At 40.8% G+C, this 20,301-nt stretch overlaps 1 protein-coding gene across 2 annotated transcripts in view; it reads right to left on the bottom strand.

Annotated features, from left to right (window-relative positions):
* The window catches only part of NR5A2 (nuclear receptor subfamily 5 group A member 2), an 88,331-nt gene that overhangs the window by 51,311 nt on the left and 16,719 nt on the right, over positions 1 to 20,301 (bottom strand). For both annotated transcript variants that reach the window (XM_066324611.1, XM_066324610.1), the window contains one exon: positions 19,031 to 19,677. In XM_066324611.1, the coding sequence (XP_066180708.1) occupies positions 19,031 to 19,677 (647 nt within the window). The remainder of the gene's footprint in view (positions 1 to 19,030; positions 19,678 to 20,301) is intronic.

A 20,301-nucleotide genomic window follows, 5' to 3' on the forward strand; every position in this document is an offset into this window, starting at 1 on the left:
CTACCAACAGATGTCTGGTCACAGAATCTGTGGCTGCATTAGAGATCTCTGCTAGTGGCATCTATTTAGATGCTTGTTATGCATCTGTGTGCGAGTAAGTAACACACATTATTTTCCAGTCAGTGAGACATGTCATTAACTTCTTTGTAACACAGGAATGTAATTTTTTTAAAAAAAATCACTCAAATTTCCACTGTAAGCAAGAGCTTATAGCCAAAGAACATTTCTGAGAACTTTCAGAACAGAGAAATAATCTTCTGGGAAAGTTACAATAGATTCAAAATACATGTCTAGAATCTAAGTGCTTCCTCAACCTGGACAGAATAAATAATGCTTTCTAGGTAACTGCTGCAGCTCTTTTGATAACATATATATTAATAAATTAAAAATGTCTGTAGATTGACAGGTGTTTTGTGGGCTTATACTGGAAAGCCAATAACTAATTATGAAAGCCTGACTTGACTAATCAATTATTCAGATGAACATTAGGTGCCTATTATATGCGTAAACATGGGACTTATATTTCCCCTAAGTAACTTTCTAAAATAACAAACCCAAAACATGTAAATTTGAAACAGACAGAACTGGCACTATTATGCCCTTATTGCACATGCAGAACTCCCACTGAATTATTCAGGGAGCAGTGAATCGGGAGCCTCCGTCTTCTGACTCTGAGCAGCACAGCAGTCAGTAGCAGCACATGCCATGTAGTATTTCTTATGCATGTAATATGGATTTAGCTCATTCTTGCTGGTCATGTTTCAAATTTATTTCATATTTAGGAGATAGGGAAAAGGAGTAGTGTCTCTGGGTTGATATTTGCAATATATTTTTATGCCTGTTGAGCACAAGATTATCTGATAAATTAATAAGACCGTGTCTTTTGATTGCAGGAAGAACAAGCTTTTGAAAAAGAGCACCAGTGAGGTAATGAATTATGTTTTGAAAAGGTTTATACTTGGTAAACTCCCCACCTCCTGTAGGTGAAGACTGAGAGACATGACAGAAAGGATTCGTATGACAGAAAGGATTCTTTAAGGCACAAACCACAACAAAGTAACACAGAATTGTCCTTTGCATTTAGAAAAGACCATGCTCTTAAACAGCATACAGCAACAGGGAAACCAGAAATAGATGTGACCAGACACCTGCTGACAAACAGTGACAAATCCCACTGACACTGCAGTGACCCCCAGTTAGTCAAGATTTAATTAAGGAGTATAATTAAGTCAGTGGAACAGAACACTAATGAGTGGTGTTTTTTTATATGGGTAATTACACATAAGAATACAAAGTAAGCTAGACCCCTACATATATCATTAAAATGAACAGTATGGAATGACAGCCAGGGCTTAAATATTTTCATTTTTTTCTCCTCAATAATGCATATTGAAACACCCCATTTTGTCAAGCATGTGTAACATGCTCACAAATGCTCCTGGCCCAGCCGTGCATGTGTCTAAGCATGTTGGTAACATGACCTTGGTGGCACAGTGCACATCACCACGGCTACACATGCATGGGTCTGCCAGGCTCTGGCTGTCACTGTGTTTGCCTGTGTTTGTGCTGGGCAGGGGTCACTTGGGCTCCTTTTCTAACAAATGACATTCTGTGGCTATTCTCTTACAAGTAACACAGCCTCTGGATTTCATTTATCACAAGTGTTGATTACGAGGAAGATGTAGGTTACAAATTGTTCCTATGGTTATCTGCCCCTTAACCACAATTTACCTTAACAATCAAATGACAGAGATTTCTTACAGCGGATCCAGATCCAATTCTCTGGAATTTATTTTGGGAATCTTCAGGCAGTTGAATGAAATAGCTGAAATATCACTGAGTAGTTGGTATTTGCTTATATTTGCTTATATTTCAAACAGAAAGGTATTGTAAGGTAGATTTACTAGACCAACATTTTGAACTAGGGTGGAAGACATCATCATGAATAATGATGACAATGGTAGGGGAAAAACAACTTTCCTATGGTCCCGAAGATTTAAAAGAATGCCTGTGTAGTTTGGGGCCAACCCTCTGCTGGGATTACTCCATCTACTCCCAGCTGGTAGCCTGCAGTTCATGACAGCCTTTTATCTGTTATCAAAGCAACAAGTGGAAAAGCAGATCCTCCTGCCTGCTAACACTCTGTTCTGTTCTCTCTGTAGAATTTCTGCTTCTAAATCTTTCCTTTTAACAAGTCCTCAAATTTCCCTCCTATGGCTGCAGGAGACACTAAATATCTCTCAAGTTTCTAGCTCACTTGTCTAACTTAAACTCTGTAGAACACTGAAGGAAGAAAGAATAATTGCACTGCACCAGCACATTTTCTACAGGAACTGACTGAAATGCAGAATGAGCCCAATCTTGCACACACTGGAGAGCTGAGAGTTTAGCAACTGACTTCAGTGACAGCAAAAGAAGAACCTAATTACTCAAACAACATAGTACCAATATAATGCTTTTACAGTTTATGTAAGTACAAGTTTTACTGTTGCCAAAACCAAGCAAACAGATTGTGTCGAAACTTATGTCGTATATCCTGCATTTACTTTGCTTTTTAATGGCATAGGAAAAATAAAAAAGTAGAACTAGGAGATATTTAAGTGATGAAAATTCTTTTAAGCAAAATCTATCCATTGAAACTGAACAGTTATTTGTTATTAAAACAAATATAAATGAATATATTTTACATAGTAAAAATACACATCTCACTTTCCCTAAAGTCATGCTGTCATGGAATAATAGGTCTCAGATACACAATCCTGTAACAGTAACTACAATCAGGTAAAAATCAAGAGAATTTAACAAGCCATTATGTGGGCTACATTAAACAAATATATATGTTAAGATTTTAGGAATTTTTGTTAAAAACTTTCACTTTTAAACAGCTTTTCCCACCATTTATGATAGTCATGCAATGACAGAAGATGCCATGGGAATGCCATTGTGGCATTGAATCTGGTACTTGCTCCCTTTCTGAAGCAAGGCCTTTGCTACCAGACTCCTCTGTGCCTGCCAAGGTGCCCCTCTGAGCTGGCCACGAGAGATGGGGCAGGGCCAGGTCCTGCCGGTGCCGTGCCCACAGCACTGTCCTGTCACACTGAGCAGAACCAGCTCTGGGGCTGCTGGCGCTTTGCTGAGACATGAGCAGCAGCATCTCGTTTTCATGAGGTGCCTGAGGTAAACATTCTGGAGAAGGGCACAAAAATTTCAAGATATGAAGTTTCTATCTTAGTGGTTTTTTTTTTTTTGGTTGTTTTTTTTTGTTTTGTTTTGTTTTGTTTTTTGCTTTGTTTTTTTTTTTTTTTTTTTTTTCCCCATAAGCTGAAGCACGTGCAAAAACCCTAACGGAACTGTAACACAATAAACCAAGAGAGCTCATAAAACTCACACAAATTATTTCCCCGTTTTCATTATTCTGCGGGCATGTGCCTGTATAAAATACGGGGTCAGCAGGAGTGACTTCTGCATGGGCTGCAGACACACGAGTGCATAATGGGTCCCTGACATCTTCTTCTGCCCCGTTTTCGTCCCCGCGAGGCTGCCCCTGCCCGGCCGCGTATGAATGAACAGAAGTGCCTTTCATCCCCCACTCGCCTGGCGCTTCAAAAGGAACTACCAAAATAGCAGCAACAAAAATCCAGCCGCCTGCCAAAGGGCCCGCACACGTCCCATTCTCACAGGCATGCGAAAGGTTGGAGAGCTCAGCAAAATTTTTATGTACGGGAGCAGGCCCAAGGAAAACTCACACGCCATAACCAATTGTGGACAGAGGATCATCTATCAGCAGACAAATGCAGGAACTCCAGAATGTCTCTCCTCAAATGAAATAATATATCTTTGAAAGCCAATGCCCGTTTTAGGCCTGAGGCCCATATATCAAGCCTGAGAGGCTTGTGGATACGCTCCAGGGCCATTAACCTTCCACCTGTTTCCCCTTGTCCTTCAGGATGAGACCCTGCCCTTGATTTTACTCCCTTCCCCTGTTCATCTTCCGACAGAGTGTAAATGTAAAGCAGAGGGCCTGTGAAATAATTCAAAGGCAATGGACCAGGGACATGGTTACAAATCTCTGCCACTGGCACTGTGACTTATGCAGGCAGTTTGTCACACATGAGCCAGGTGACCTCTGTGACATAACAGAGAAAAATATCGCCCGAGATCAAAAGATGAGATTCAGAGCACACTAAGTAACTCTGGTGTACACAGCTGCGCTGTGTGGTGGCCAAGGGTTTCCTCTCCTCCCTCACTAGCTCCACTCACTAGCGGGCCAGACACACTCCTGCTAATTTCAGTAATCTCTTTTTCTCTCATCTCTTTGGAAATCTTTCCTGTAACCTGAACATCAGCATTTGTCTCCTTCTGAAGCCCCTCTTTTTCAAAGAAGATAATTGAACTGACAAGGAGAGACAGCAAAGTGTCATTCAGCAGATAAAAATTAATGCATAAAGAGCAGCATGTTTGAAAATGGCGGATTAGTCACTTTCGCAAACAGGTCTATTTTAATCAAGTAATTTTTTAAATTATAAGTATTACTAAAACTTCGTACGAGGAATGGTGTCTCTAGTATTGCAATAAAAAGTGTTCAAAGTCTAAAACATATATTGGGATTCAACTCTCACGATGGTAAAATTGAGAGTAGAGTTAGTATTAAAAATTATGTAATAGACGCAGGTAATACACTTTTGTACCTATTAATATTTTACAAAGAGATATACTACAGAATCAGAATAACAGCCACTTGAAATAAACCAAATCTTGAATTCATTTTTCAAGCTGTGTGCTACATAGGAAGTTTCCCAGCTGTTTTGTACATTCAGAATCTTCTGCTGGGTGCAGACAAAAGACTAAGGCCTAATGCAGTGTTTCTCTTTCACTCCCTGTAACCTAATGGTATGTCTGGTATGGACATTTAATTTTGTCTATTTCATAAATTAAAGAAAACCCACAACTGTCACAGTATCCCTGGCATGATGATGAAATGAGAAATACAACTGTAGCTAGATCAGCCTAAATCCCATTCTAATCCTAAATCACTTTGGCACTTGCCAACATCTAGTTGATGAAAAACTCAGTTTGACCCATGAATGTATATAAAAATACATTTATACAGACACACAGAGAGAAAATCAAACACAAGTGTGCTAAGAGTTACCTTATCAGCTATTTTATCCTGCTTCATCTCATGCCGACTTGGAAAATTTTGCAACGTTCAACTCTTACTCAAAATCACCTCCTGTTCCACTATGGAAATATATATAAATTCACTAAATCTAAAAGCATAAAAAAAGTTGGACAACGGATAGGTCTTGAGGCTAAATCATGCAGCAGTTACAAAGAAACGCACAGCTGAAAATCATTTCCATGTTTCCCGTTGACTAAAAGCTGACCTACAGCAGTAAACCACTCTGTTGCAGAATGCTGCAACAGTAAACACAGTAAATGCAAGATTAGTATTATAAAAAGATTACTGTGGAGAGTTACCACATGAATTTGTAACCCAGCTTGATTTTACAGTGCTAACATCTTTTGCATTTGTTCAGGCCGTATGATTAAACACATATTTTCCTCTTTTTAATATCTCTAAAGAAAGTCTGTCAGAGACACAACAGTCAGCAATTACAGGTCAATTTTGTCACTAGTTTCACTGAACTCTAAGTCAAATCCCACATGTCTTCATTTTTGAAAATACCTAGTGTTACTTTTTTGTGTAAGACAGAGGTGTTAAAACTAAATTTTCTGGCAGTCAAGTCTTTAGCTCTTTTACACTCCTACTGAACATATTAATTTGTATTTAGTTTGGGTTTCACTTGTGCTTTCTGCATTTTTAAAATATATTTGATATATCCCTGAAAAAATTAATATTTAATTTAAAAAGCACCTAACCCAATCCATTGCCTTTTACAGTAAGTATGATCTAGTGCATCTGCTTTTGTAATATTCATGAAATCTGGAAATCAAGGCTAGGCATCATATGCTACCATCATATGCTAATAGAGGGTTTTGCTCATTTGAGTGTTTGATCAGTTTTGAATGCCCAAATGGCCTATTAGAATTTCCAAGCCAGAAACTACTGTAAATGTTATTATATGTATAAAAATACTATTATATGGATATATAATACATTTTACTTTTCATAAGTACACACTCAGATTCACATGAAATTTTCTCATTTGCTTCCTTCCATGTGCTTTTTGTGCAAATAGGTACTGAGCACATATTTTATAAAACTGAAGGTTAAATTACCCTGATTCTAAAAAAGAGAATTTGACTCTTGGGTATAATATAACACAATATCTTGTCTTGAGGAAAAAAGCCTTAAATTAATTGGTTTACGTAGTATACCATGCTACAAGCCTAGTTAATTACATTTTTGAGTCGATGTGCCTCTCTGATTCAGGCATTGGAAATAAAATAAAGCAAGGAGTATTTAACATTAACAGTAATTTAACACATAATAATAATTTAGGGGATTAATCATTCCTTACATTCCTTTCCAACTACAGACAAATTCTGTTGGGAAAAGTGCCACATAGTATCGACAGTGACAACAAATTGTATTGTCCGGTGAACATCTGTTTCCGACTCCCACACTGATATTGCAGGTTGGCTACTTCTGATTTAGTCTTCACAGGCTGCCCAGCCACAGAGGAACTGGAAATTACTGGTACATTCAACTTTTATTATTGGAACACAGGAAAACTTTATCATCATGCTGGGAAGTTCTGTGTCTTTTGAAATATTGGAAGGAGGATTTTGTGAGCGCAGAAAGCCGCATGCGGCAGTTCTTAGGAAGAAGGAGAAAAGTGGCTCCTGTTCATTGTGTGTGTCCATACAGATGGGCATGAAAGTCTGAGATTAAAATCTCAAAATGGAACAGTATTTCTGTTTTCAAGATGGGATGTTTGATGATGAGGGTTTGGTGGGGGGTGTTTATTCTTAATAAAACCAGCAACATTGCAAAAAGGACTGGTTTCTCCCAGTCTTGCTCAGTATGTAGCATAGTGTCCCTATACAAAATATCTCTGAAATTCAGAGCAGTTTCTATAGGGCAGAGCAGACTGAAGTTTAGCCTGAGTTGCAGGCTCTAGCCCCAGAGAATTGAGCTGTGCTAACTCGTATTTACTGCACCAAGTTACTGTGATAGCAATTGCAACAGTAAGGCGGTATCAACCAGCTGAAATTACTACTATTAAAAAAAATCAAAGCCAATGCTAAGCAAATTTTTCAAAACTAAAGGGGAGCTTGTTACAATGATCAATGTCACTATTCTCATAGTTACACCACCATTGTTAGAAAAAGTTTAAGTTCCACTTTGGCTGGGAAAAAGAAGAAAAGAAGATATGTTCTTGATAGGCACCACGTAGCAGTTTGATAAAGCTCCAACTCCTGATCTGTAAACTATTTTACAGAGAAAGGAGAGCAAGAAACTCCACTGAACTCCTGTTAACACTAATTAGAGTTGCCAGCATGCAGTGGAATCAAAGGCAAAACATGTGGAGCTCCCACTGAAGTCAAGAGGAGAAGGGTGTGACTTAAAGGAGAGGCATACAAATTAAAAATAAATGCGGTTGAACGCTACCAAATGAGCTGCTCATGTAAATACTCTCTTTGAGGTCTAACCCTTCCTACTGGGAGCACTCTCCCTGAAAGTTCATTCCTAGTCAGGAGACAGCATTGTCCTTGACCACACTTGCCAAATGAGAACCTATCTTGTGAATGATGGGTCCAAACCACGGACCATGTAAAGCGATTCCCATGTGCTTCTTTCTGCTTAAAGTTGTTACTATTGTTGCTGTTAAGATTCTTGTTGTTTAGTCACTGTACTATAAGCAAGGACCATTATTTTCTAAGTCTTGCATCAGAAAGGCAATGCTAGTCCTTACAGCAATTTTGGATTTCTCAAAGACTTGAAAGTCTAGGTAGAATCTTAGCAATACAGCCAATATTCCAAATAGTGTTAGGACAATCCACGTCTTGGCCTCAGATGCAGAAAATTGCCTGTTGTTTTTCATGAGTATGATATGTACTAACCCAAACAACACTCAGTACCATTTGTTTGTGAACAGCTGGCTTGTGAGCTATGTCCTGCACTTCTCTCCATGTGTAGATAAAAGGCACAACTGTGGAGTTGTCAAAAAAGAAACTGAAACTCTTTTATGCTATGGTGACCTGGGTACAAGCTACATACTAGTTTTGGCTTTCAACTGCACGCTGGATTATTTGCATCACCACCTAATTTAGTCTCTTGTCTCCTAGCAGGCAGTCTACTACATCCCTGCCATCTCCCACAATTTTAAGGATAGGGTTGTTATTGCCCTAAAACCACTGCACAGACAGACAGGAGCAGGAATAAAAACTTTGGGCAATTGTCACTACAACTGTCACTATTCTTTCTACACGTTTTTGCTGTTACCTGAAGGAAAGGTAATACTTAGGATTAAATAACTTTTTGGTTTTATTGTGATTTTTACTGAGCTCCAAAAATACCAATATGGTGACTGCTGGCCTGTATGACCTACACACTGTGAACCTTTTTCTCAAATGTTTCCACCTTTTCCAAAAAGGGCGCACAAAGATTTTGAGGGCTTGTCACTGAAATCACTGACTGATGGTCAGTGGAGCACAAAGCCTCAAATAGTTGCAGTTACTGCTGCCTATGAAGTGGCCGTGGCATTGCCACAATTCCCAAGAAAGAGAAAGGAAAAGAAGATAAAGTAGGTAACAAATAAGGCATTTAGAAGTAACATGTAGCAAATGAAACTTAAATGCTTGACACAAGCAGCTTTACAGAAGAAAACAGAAAAGTGGCGAATGCTATGAGTGAAAATGGAAATACAGTATTCAAGATTTTAACTTGCACTTCTTATTTGGACAAAATTCTCGTTGGTTACAGTAAAGCTTTTTCTGACATGCAGTACAAGACTGGGTCCATAAGCACAGCCTGACTTACACTGGAAAATACTATATACAAGGCTGATTTTTTTCACCTTTTATTTAGGAAAGCAAGCAGTTACAGGCATGTATTTATTTCCTTGCACAGTGAATTCTGGGCATAGCATGGAGACAAGGAAGGTTCCCATCACTGCCCATACCTTGCAGAGGGATGAAGCAGATCAGCATGTGACTAGACAGCCCTGTCTCTGCCTCCCCTGAAGTATCATCCCTCAGACTAATCAGTTGCCTAAGAGATGCAGAAAGCTTCTTCTTGAGTGGCGAGGGATTATGACTCAGCACCACCAGTGTGCTCATTACTCAGGACGAACTGGGACACTGCAGTAAGTATTCCCCAATAAATACCAAAAGGTATCCAGATGAAACAAAGAGACGGTGTTGACTGTAATATCAGAATAAAGATACAATTCTTCCTCACATTCAGTGTCACTTAGTCAGGGTGATGTTTCCTGTGCTCAGCGAACACGCTAGTAAAAGAATTTCCTTGGCATAGAGACAACATGGAAATGTCCTTTTAAAATCAGTTAATACCAACAGAACTCATGAGCTAGCTGGAACCATTTCCTATGCTATGGAAAGAACACTCAAATAAGGTTAACTAAGACATTTCACCCTCCCAGCCTCCCCCCTCCCCATCTATTTCTGGATGTCTTCTTTTGTTCACCCTTTGCTAATTATAGTGGCCTTGCTTAGGTGATATTTATAGTCTTAAAAGAGTTGCCTGACTTTTAGAACACTTTATTCATGTATATTTCCTGTGTTTATTGTTGCCTTAACTAATTTTTTAAAATTAATTTTACTTGATCCAAGATTTTATTTAGCAACAAATATCAAAGTAACTTTTCTTTCAACAAATGCAAGACCTGTATTTAGATGTAAAAAGCATTTTTCTATTTCTGAATTTCCGAAAACAGATTTTAGTTTCTTTCCCTCTCCAAGTGATGAGTATGACAGAAAACTCCAGAATCAAACAGAATGAAATTTCTTTTTTCACTGCAGTATGTTACTTGGTATTTTATTTTACTAATTTATCCTGGTTTTTTTGTCAGTAATGGTTACTTTAATGAGTGGGGTGTTTCCAAGACACAGTGTTAAATATTTTTTCCCAGACTACCTTGATGTTTTCCTAACCTCTGAACTTCCACAGGTTAGAGAAGTGGAAAAAAGACACTAAGAATGTCTACGTAAAATTACATCTTCACTTTCCCGCCTGCACTGTATTTCATCACTTTTTAAGTTTTCCTTAATTCCTTCTTAAACCTGCCCTTTTATTTCTTCCGCGGTTGCACTGAAAATCTGCCTGTAGTGATGCCAGTAGGACAACTTCCAGTCCCTATTTCAAAACAGCAAATAAAGAACATTTTAGGAAAAAACCGTGATGTGTGCCTCTCAGCTTCATCGAAAGCAGATGGATTTGGGGAAATGTTAGAGCAAAACTAACTGGTGGTTCACCTTTCAGCAGAAGGGCTTTCTCCATCCTTTGATGCTGCCGTAATTCAAGGAATAATTACGGGGTATGCAGAGAGTGGCTGCCGTGTCCCTGTCGCGGTGTGACACAGGGGAGCCCCGGCCGGGCTGGGTAAGGACACACAGCCACCCGAGGTGTGACACAGGGGAGCCCCGGCCGGGCTGGGTAAGGACACACAGCCACCCGCAATGTGACACAGGGGAGCCCCGGCTGGGCTGGGTAAGGACACACAGCCACCCGAGGGGACACAGGGGAGCCCCGGCTGGGCTGGGTAAGGGCACACAGCCACCCGAGGGGACACAGGAGCCCCGGCTGGGCTGGGTAAGGACACACAGCCACCCGAGGTGTGACACAGGAGCCCCGGCCGGGCTGGGTAAGGACACACAGCCACCCGAGGGGACACAGGAGCCCCGGCCGGGCTGGCGGAGGGCAGCACTCACCCGAGGGGACACAGGGGAGCCCCGGCCGGGCTGGGTAAGGACACACAGCCACCCGAGGGGACACAGGGGAGCCCCGGCCGGGCTGGGTAAGGACACACAGCCACCCGCAATGTGACACAGGAGCCCCGGCCGGGCTGGCGGAGGGCAGCACTCACCCGAGGGGACACAGGAGCCCCGGCCGGGCTGGGTAAGGGCAGCACTCACCCGAGGGGACACAGGAGCCCCGGCCGGGCTGGCGGAGGGCAGCACTCACCCGAGGGGACACACGGGAGCCAGCGGCCCGTTCTCCGGGGGCCGGCGGAGCCCCGGGGCCGGAGCGCAGAGCTGCGGGCCGCACCCCGGGCACACAGCCCCGAGCCCTTCACCCGGCCCCGAGACAGGCTGAGGGCAGCGGGGCCGTGGCTGCAGTCAGCCGCCTTTTTGGGCTTTTCCCCCGTGGTATTTGCCGGTGCCCGGGCTGGGCACGGCCGCCCGCCCCAGCTGCCAGAGGCAGCGCCCCTCACGGCCCCGGCCGGGCCTCGCCCCTCAGGGCGCCGTGCCGGGACCCGGCTCCCTCACTGCCCCTCCGTGTCCCCGTCTCGTCCCTTCAGTGCTGCCGTGTCCCTGCCGGGGCGCCCTGGGAGGGAGCTGGGGCGGGACAGTCCTGTGGGGACACGGCAGTGAGCCCCTCGGTGAGCCCCATGGCGCTGCCGTGCCCGGCGGCTGCTGCGGCACGCCCAGAGCACAAATCCCTTCGGTAAGGGGCTGAGGTGATTTAGCCAGCATTAGTTCTGAACGAAACTGTGCCGGAATGGCGAATATTCAAGTCCTTTAAGATGTCCCTGTGCTTATACAGCTGTATAAGGTGTATTTATCCCCATCTACTCTATTATACTCCAGTATAATATATATGTGTTATTACTGGCGGGTCACCTCAAACCCGCCAAGGCAAGCGCCATGTGCTGACCATGGTAGAAGCCACCACGGGATGGTTGGAAACCTATCCTGTGTCTCATGCTACAGCCCGCAACACCATCCTGGGCCTTGAAAAGCAGGTCCTTTGGAGGCACGGCACTCCCGAGAGAATTGAGTCAGACAATGGGACTCATTTCAAAAATAATCTTATTAAAACCTGGGCTAGGGAACATGGCATTGAATGGGTATATCATATCCCCTACCGTGCACCAGCCGCGGGTAAAGTGGAGAGGTACAATGGGCTTTTAAAAACCACCCTGAAAGCATTGGGTGGAGGGTCCTTAAAAAACTGGGAGGGTTTTTTAAGGACCAACCTGTCCAACCTGTTCTGAGTGGTCCTACAATTTACAGCACAATTTCAAAGCTCTCGGCGTTAGGCCTTCTGTCCAATGGTGAGTCTGATGACTGAGTCTTGTGGAAAACATACTTGTGGTGTTGCTAGAGGCAGCACCAAGACATTTGTGGTGAGGAACTACACATTTTTTCACTCTCCTTTTCACTCTCCTGAACATTTTGTTCAGATGTTGTACTACAAGGCTTTCACGTGGCTGTACAGAAGAACATCCATTTATATGATGCTGCTTCAGCAGGGCTTAATAGGAAGTCTGTAAGCGACTTCAGTATGGCTGGGATTTCATCCTTACTGCAGCTGATCCTAAAGGCTACAGGTTAACAGAAGAACGTCCTTAAACCTGACTAGCCTTGGTAAATTTATAGAGGCAAACTTCCACTCTAACTGAGAGGCCTCCCACAGAACAGAAATATGATGCAAGTATTGTATACAAGTGCTGGTTCTGAATGATACAGGTACCATACAAAAACTCTGGATCAGAATGAAACAAGTTCTTAAACAAGTTCTATTCCTGCAGTAAGATCTACAGCCTGGTTTTATACAAAATGTCATCATTTGCAGATGGAAAAACAGCTCTTTTGGGGGGAGGGGGCGGGCAAAAACTTGCAAAAACCAGAGATCTTTGCAAGTGAAGGTCTGTCATTCTGACAATAAAAATGTGGCTTTACTAAGTGTTATCAGGCAATATATCTGATTTTTCCAAGAGAATGGAATTGTTTAATTTTCAATGTGTAAATCTCCATCATTTGGCAAAACGATCAGGCCTTCACAGCAGAAAATAACAGCTAAAAATTGTCTGAAAATTGTCTGAAAATACAGCAGACTGCCAGCATGGCTGAGCATTCCCCGTTCAGTTTCTTAGTACAGCAGTTATTGTTGGAGTTAACTTTAACATCCCTTTGGAGTTCTCACAGCATGCAGGATCTAAAGAGCACTGGTTTTTCATCTCGCCCTACAGCAATGTGATAGACATTTGCTAACACACCCAAGTAATCTTTCTTTGTCACTGCTGGCAATTGTCAAACCTAAATTGGAAGCTTACATTTTGAAGGAAAACAATTAAACTGTACTATTAAACTTCTGTTTTGTGTAACCAATACGTCAAGCTCAGATTAACTCAGTGTCTGCTTCAGGACCTGTAGTGGCTGTAGCTATGTAATTCCTTGTGTCCATATGTCAGGCTGTTATATCTCTGCTTAGGGGCTGGCAGCTTTTTGGATTGTTACTTGCTCAAATTTTCTCTGTAAGTAACAGAACTGGCTAACTTTGCTGGTGAACTGCTGGGGGCAGGGGCACTCAGGTGCAGAAACACCTACATGGAACATGGCTCTTAGTCCCTGCAAGATGCTTAACTGGGTATTAGATAGAAAACTACTAAATCTAGACAGACTACTCAGTTTCCTGCCATCAAGGGTGATAACATCCTACACCAGAGTGAAACTAAAGCACCAGCTCTGACATGGAAGGGCATAATAGAATGTCATCTTTCTCTTTATGCCTAAAAATGTGCCAGCACTGAGCAAACTGTTTAGAAAGGCTGCAAAATCACATGCCTGCAAGCTGGAATACAGTGTTTACTCACAGCCTTTGTCCAGAGAAGAGCCAGAAGATCATCATGAAGTTTATTCTAAAAATGTGTTCCTCTACATTTTTAAATGTTTAAGGAATATTTTTCTTAGATCCAGATACACTGAAGCCAGAAGTTACACATGACTAATCTGATTACTGATATCAAGTGTAGTCCTGCAGCTCAGTTTCTGGCAGCTTTCTGACTGAAAAAACAACTGCAGAAATTTTATTTCATCAGCTATGTGAGTTGCATTTCCTGTCCTGATAAACACACATTACAAAGTCCAAAAGCACTTCAAGTTATCAAATTGCACTTGATTACTTAAGTCTTAATAATGTATCACCCTTTCATCATCCTGAAAATTTTTAAGGTATTTCACTGCTGATCTTTTTCTCAAACTGCCCCACCAAAAAAACCCAGCAAAATCCAAAACTATTTTTTGCTATTCTGTGCTAATTCCATTTAATAATTGTACTTCTACGCAGTAATTCCTTACTTTCTATGCATTTCTTGATATTCAACTACATATGGACTAAAATTTAAAGTTAAAGCTGTTATATAGAGTATTACATTATTATCTAAATTGATTTCACAGAAGAAATAAAGAGCCTCCAGGAGTTCTGTCAATCCTACTCACATTAAGTTTGCACTTACAGAAATAAGTTGAAACTCTGATAATACAGTTGCACTTCTGGGGAATATGTAACACAAAGCCTTAGTTTATGAACTGCTGAAATATCTGTGATGCCATGTACAGTGCAAGTTCTATAGACAGGGTCCTTTGGAGATATGTGATTAAACTACTGTTTCTTTGAGGGCCACAGGTAATGTAAGCGTGAGCAAATTTATACTTAGAGCAAGAAATCTGACTTGGGACTGATAAAGTGTGACATCAATGAATGGTCTAAATTTGCAAGCTCAGTGAATAATTGTAGGATGAGCTTCTTTACGGTGAAGTGCGCTGGTTCTTCCTGCAATCATTCACTACGAGGTTTGTGCTCACATGGTACTTTGACCTATGACATCCTCACTAAAATAGCCAAATAAGGCAAGGTAGGGGGTTTTGTGAGTCACCATTCTTTTAGTGCCTTTTTTGTAACTATTAGCATTTAGCTGATTTTTTTCTGATCCTCAGCCAGAAGAAAATACCCTGAGGACTGTTCTATAACGCAGGTCCTGTGTTTCTCCTGCTCCAGGCAGAGACTGCTTGCTTTTATGGGTTCAGGGATAGTTAGCTCTGGAAGCAGTCTTTGAATTTTCCCTGGTGTGGGCTGATGAGGAAAGACCAGTCCAGAGAAGATGTCTGCATCCTTCCTTGGGGCCAGGCAGCCTTTGGACTCTAGAAACTCTTGCAATATTTTCTTTTTAGCTTTGTACAAAGACCTTTCACCTGACCAAGACAGCTGGCGACAAATCTAGCATCCCCAGGGCATTCCTGAGTTTTCTTAGCTGAGGATAAGACAGATGTATCTTACTTTTATATTTACTGAGCTTTCAACAGCTTCAGAATAGCAAACAAAGGCCTTCTTTACTGTTACTATTACTATTACTATTACTATTACTATTACTATTACTATTACTATTACTATTACTATTACTATTATCCTGAGTCTCTTGGGATGTTATCTCTGTATTATTTCATCTGTGTATAAAGAACCAAACAGAAATATATCTCATTATGAATAAAAAAGTAATATGGAACATCCACCCCAGAATTTTTGACTTAATAATTCCTTACAAAGTATTCTGACTTGACAAGACATGTCGGGATGTTTGAGATTTTAGCAGCTGTTAAATTCAAATTTACTGGATTGCAGTTGGCTGCTTTGCATCTTGCTCTGACATTATTATTAATTCTGACTCGTTGGCTTCTTTAATTTTTCCATTAGTTTCTGATGTCCTACATGAAGATGAGAAGACCTGCTCCTCAGTAAGTGTGAACATTACACTTAAATTACATACTCAAATCCATACACAGGTCATATTCAAATGCAGTGCATGCTCTGGGTAGTTCTACCAGTCAATATTTTTTTTCTCTTTCACATCCTTAAATATGTAACATATTCCAAAAGAGGCAATGAAAATTTGTAGGATCAGCAAGTGAAAAGATTGTGATAAGCTTAAACTGGTAAAAAGCTTCAGAAAATAGGGTTTTAAAACAGGTATTTTTTTCATTTGAGATTTCTTTAAAAAAACACCAAATCTGCAATCAAAAGGAAAGAAATAAGGAAAACTTAAAAGCTTAAAAGCTGTAGTTCAGTGGTTGGTTTTTGTTATTTTCGCTAGGGTGAATGTGGCCTAAAACACTGATAGACTGGGAGAACATATTTTATTGTATCCTCCCCCTGAACTCTGCTAACTACAAATCTCTACATTTAGCAGAAAGGAAAATGATTGCTCCTTTATGTTATTTGAAGAGTCAAGAGTGTAAGACAAAATTCAGAATGAAGTGAAAAGATACAGTAAGGAATTGTGAACGTGCTGCCTAGTAACTCACAGCCAGTCGTGCGAGGCATCGCTCATCCAAGATGATCCAATTCATCAGCCAAGATGAATTGCATACAAACCACACTTATAATTTTGTACTGTTTAATTATTTGAGTAATTTAGAATTTTAGCCCCAGAGATCTGCTAATGCACCTGTCTTACCTGAAAGACATCTCAATATTCATTTGTTTAGACAGGTGGGAATAAGAGCAGACTATCTTTTTGAGCAAATACATACTTCTCAGCTTCGAATAAACAGGGAACAAAGTTAGCTGTTCTGAAAATCTAATTGCATCTTTATCACAATTGCCTCTCCTTTCTTCTGCATTTAATATATGTCATATCCTTAGGTGGCCTTTTTTTTTTTTTTTTTTTTTTTTTGACCCTCTCCCACAGGCATTCATGTCCTGTGGAGCCATCTGAAATAGCTGCTTTTGCTACCTTGATCTGCATCTGCTACCTTGCTACCAGAGGAACCTGGAGTCATGGATAGATAGAACAGAGCTGCATTCAGGAAAGGTTTGGATATCTTTTGTTTAATATTGTTCTTGTCCTCTCAACTGAAAAGAGAAATGTTGTTACCCAGCGCTGTTAAAAAAGTAGGGTCTGATCTAAACATTCTTTTGAAATTGAAAAGGTTAAAGTTCTTAGCATCGTGTATAATCTGGTCCCTAAATTTTGGATGTGGATGGATTTCTGAATGAATTGTTATTGTTCTGGAATGCTGTGCAATTTTGTTGATCTTGTACAGCTAAAAAAATAATCTGGATATCCCATAAAGTCTGACCTTGAAGCTTCCAAGATACAAAGGGCAAAACACTAAGGTAATGCCTTCTACAAGTGTGTGAAAATGAGTTCATGAGCCAAAGGCTCTATGTAGCAAATTTTTAGAATATGTGTATTTCCAGAAGTCTGCGTGTACATGGAAATGTATAATACATCCAGAAACAGGAGAAGTTGGTCAGCATTTTCATAAGCAAATTTCTGCATCTTTTTGTCCATCCTAGTAAACATAGGTTGGTTGGAGGATATAACCCAGGCTGAGGTTGGAGGTGAAGGCCATCTTTAAAACTGTTCCCAGTATAACATGTTGAATGTTTATAAAGTTTGTCACTTTAATCATAAATAGAATTTTAGGCCAGATCATAGCTTAAAATTTTGTACACTGAAAAGTATATGCAAGACAGTAATTTTTAACTCTAGAGTACTTTACTCCAGACTAAATACTCCAGTGTATGGATAGAAAGATCTAGTCTCGGATATTTACCACATAGTCTATTCAAAATATAATATGTCCTCAATCTTTAAATTATTCAAAATGAGTAGCATGGCTTGTAGATGGCTACAAAATTGTGTACAACTGAAACAGCAAACATGTAACTGAAACAGCAAACATGTGACAGTCTTTTCCTCTCTTTAATGCATTTTGGTTTTCCTCTCTGAGTAAACTTCCTCTCTTCTTTCTCTTTGAATAGACTGAGTTTTCAGTGATTCCTGCAATCATTCTCACAAAAAAATGGAGACAAGCTGGAGTTGCATACGTAGCATATACAGCTTGCTTTTCTTGTAATCTGGCTTTATGTCATGTGTCCGTGTCCTTATGGTCATGACAGACATACTGTTGTGGCAAGCTCTCTGAGTGCAGCTTTTCAATGGCTCTGCCTTTTGTGCTCTTAACTCATGTAGATTCAGTTCTCAGTGATGCCCTACAGTAATTGTTATATTTGGAAGCTGAGTTATTTTCTCTTAGCTTTAAAGTACTCAGAAATTATAGGCAGTCACAAAACTTTACAGATTTCAGTAGCAAGTACTTCAGTGGCAAATACTTGTTACAGACACGGTAACTAGCAATGTAACAGTGAAATTCAGATGTGAGTTGAGTTCACCATCTTGAGGGGCTTTTTGAGACTGAAGATTATTCTTTCCAGAGCTAATTTCTGTATCAAGATGGTGATTAAAAACTGTAGGTCATATCTGTTGTCTGATCTCAAATTTCTGACTTAAAATTTCAGACTAGAAATTTCAGACCTGCTCGTAACGGACCACAAACCTGCTTTAACAATAAGCCTGAAAAATGTAAATGGGGGAATTCCTGTCCACCAGAAAGCTGTGCATGAGGATTTCTTGGGTGCTCCAGCAAAAACATGAGCCTAGAGGTCATTGTAGCAGCCTAGACTAAAGGAATCCCCCATGTGTCAGTGATAAGAACCAAAGGGAGTCCTGGAGGTATCTACTTCCTCCTTGCTTTCTGTTCCGTGTATATCCTGCTTAGATTTCAGCCTGCATAGTTAATGAGACACACGGGAATGCATAAAATAAAATCCCATTGAGAAACTGAATATTCCAAATCCGGAATAATATCTATAAAGTGGGGCTGGAGATGGAAGAAATGGCATTCCCCCATATGTTAAATGAGGTAATGAAATGATTACATAAATGAACGTGGAGGCTGTAGCAGGTGTGCTTACAACGCTGAGGACAAGCCAGACAGGGAGCGATGCCCACAGGGAAGAAGTAGAATTAAGTGAGGCCTTATGGATGTTAGCAATAGTTGTGATAAATACTGAAATACAGAAAAGCTGAACTGAATATCGAATCTCTTTGCTACAGCTAATTACAGGTTCAGGTGGAAGTCAGCGACAAGTTTCTCCTTTTAACAGTCTGCCTACTTCAAGCCAAATAAATAAAGAATGAGATGCTTGGAGGGGAGAAAACAAAACTGTGCTTTCCTGCTTGAAGTACAAGATTGTAAGAAATAGTATTTTTTTCTTGACTGAATGATAATATAATGTAAAATTGTTACCTACCTTAAGTTCTCTAAAGAAGATGCTACTCCTAGCCCACTCAACAATGGAGAAGAGGGTTTGGTCAGCCATTTTACACATAAGCCCAAATGTGTTGAGCTTCTCATGTTTGCTTCTGTTGGCTTGCTCTTGCTGCAGATATGCCATGATTTTAGCTTGGACTTGCGGCTCATCAGGCTCACATTTCAGGAGTTCCAATATCAGATGTGGGATACTTGCTGGTGAGCTTGTTTGATAACTATCCATGTATGAGTAGCCCATTATTGACTCTGGCGAGCTGGTGTAAGGGTCAGGGTACTCGGACTTGATAGCACGGCTGGGAAAATGGCCATAGGTTTGGTAGCCTTGCAAACTGCCGTGGGGTGGCATTGTCATGCTGATGGGAGAGGTCACAAAGGGGCTCCTGTCATAGTCTGTGGGAGGCAAGGCAGTGTGGTTCAGAGGTAGGCCTTTGGAAGCTGAATGGATGTTCTGGATTGCAGAGGATATTGTCAGGTCAGTCGGCATTGCTTGGATCACCTGAGTCATGGCTTCCAGTTTCAGTCCGTTTGCTCGGATGAGAGCTTTCTTCTGCTGCTTCAATGCCCTGTCTCTCTTGTACATTGGTCCAAACTTGTTCCGACCGCCACGCATTCGGTCAGCTCGCACAGCTGTCAGGGGAAAGGAGGCAGTGAATTATCATTAACACTTGGAATTGACATTCTTAATCGAACATATATCAGGAAAGAGCAGAAATGTAAAAATGTAACTCTTCTTTCTTTTTTTCCAAATTCAGAGTTGCACTTTTATTCCTAAGGAAAAGGATTTCTTTTGATTTAACGAATGTCACTTTTTTCTAGTGATTTAAATGTCACATGCATATATCACTAACAAAGAAGGACTTCTCTGTACATTGATTAGGACATGGGGACAAACACAATGGATGGCCACAGGAATTTCACACCTGCTGTGGGATCATGTGGAAATCTCAATGTACATTTGGGTTTATATCAAGCTACAATGTCATTAAGAAACAAGGGCTGAAGTCCAGAATTTGTCTGAGACGTATCCAGCAGACCACATTGTCTCATTATAATAATTCCATTACTGCCTTCCACCGCAGCAAAACATCTGAAATGTAAATTGTGAAATGTTCAGTAGTCACAAAGAGGAATGCATTTCTCTTGGCAAAAAGGAAGCATTTCATTTTGTTGATTCTGTCCAGGTTGGTGTAAAACTTTGAGATTTCTAGTTAGCTTAGCTCTGTGGAAATGTTTAGCTGCAGTTGGAATGTG

This window comes from Sylvia atricapilla, chromosome 9 (genome assembly GCF_009819655.1).
Source record: "Sylvia atricapilla isolate bSylAtr1 chromosome 9, bSylAtr1.pri, whole genome shotgun sequence".
NCBI classification, from domain to species: Eukaryota; Metazoa; Chordata; class Aves; order Passeriformes; family Sylviidae; genus Sylvia; species Sylvia atricapilla.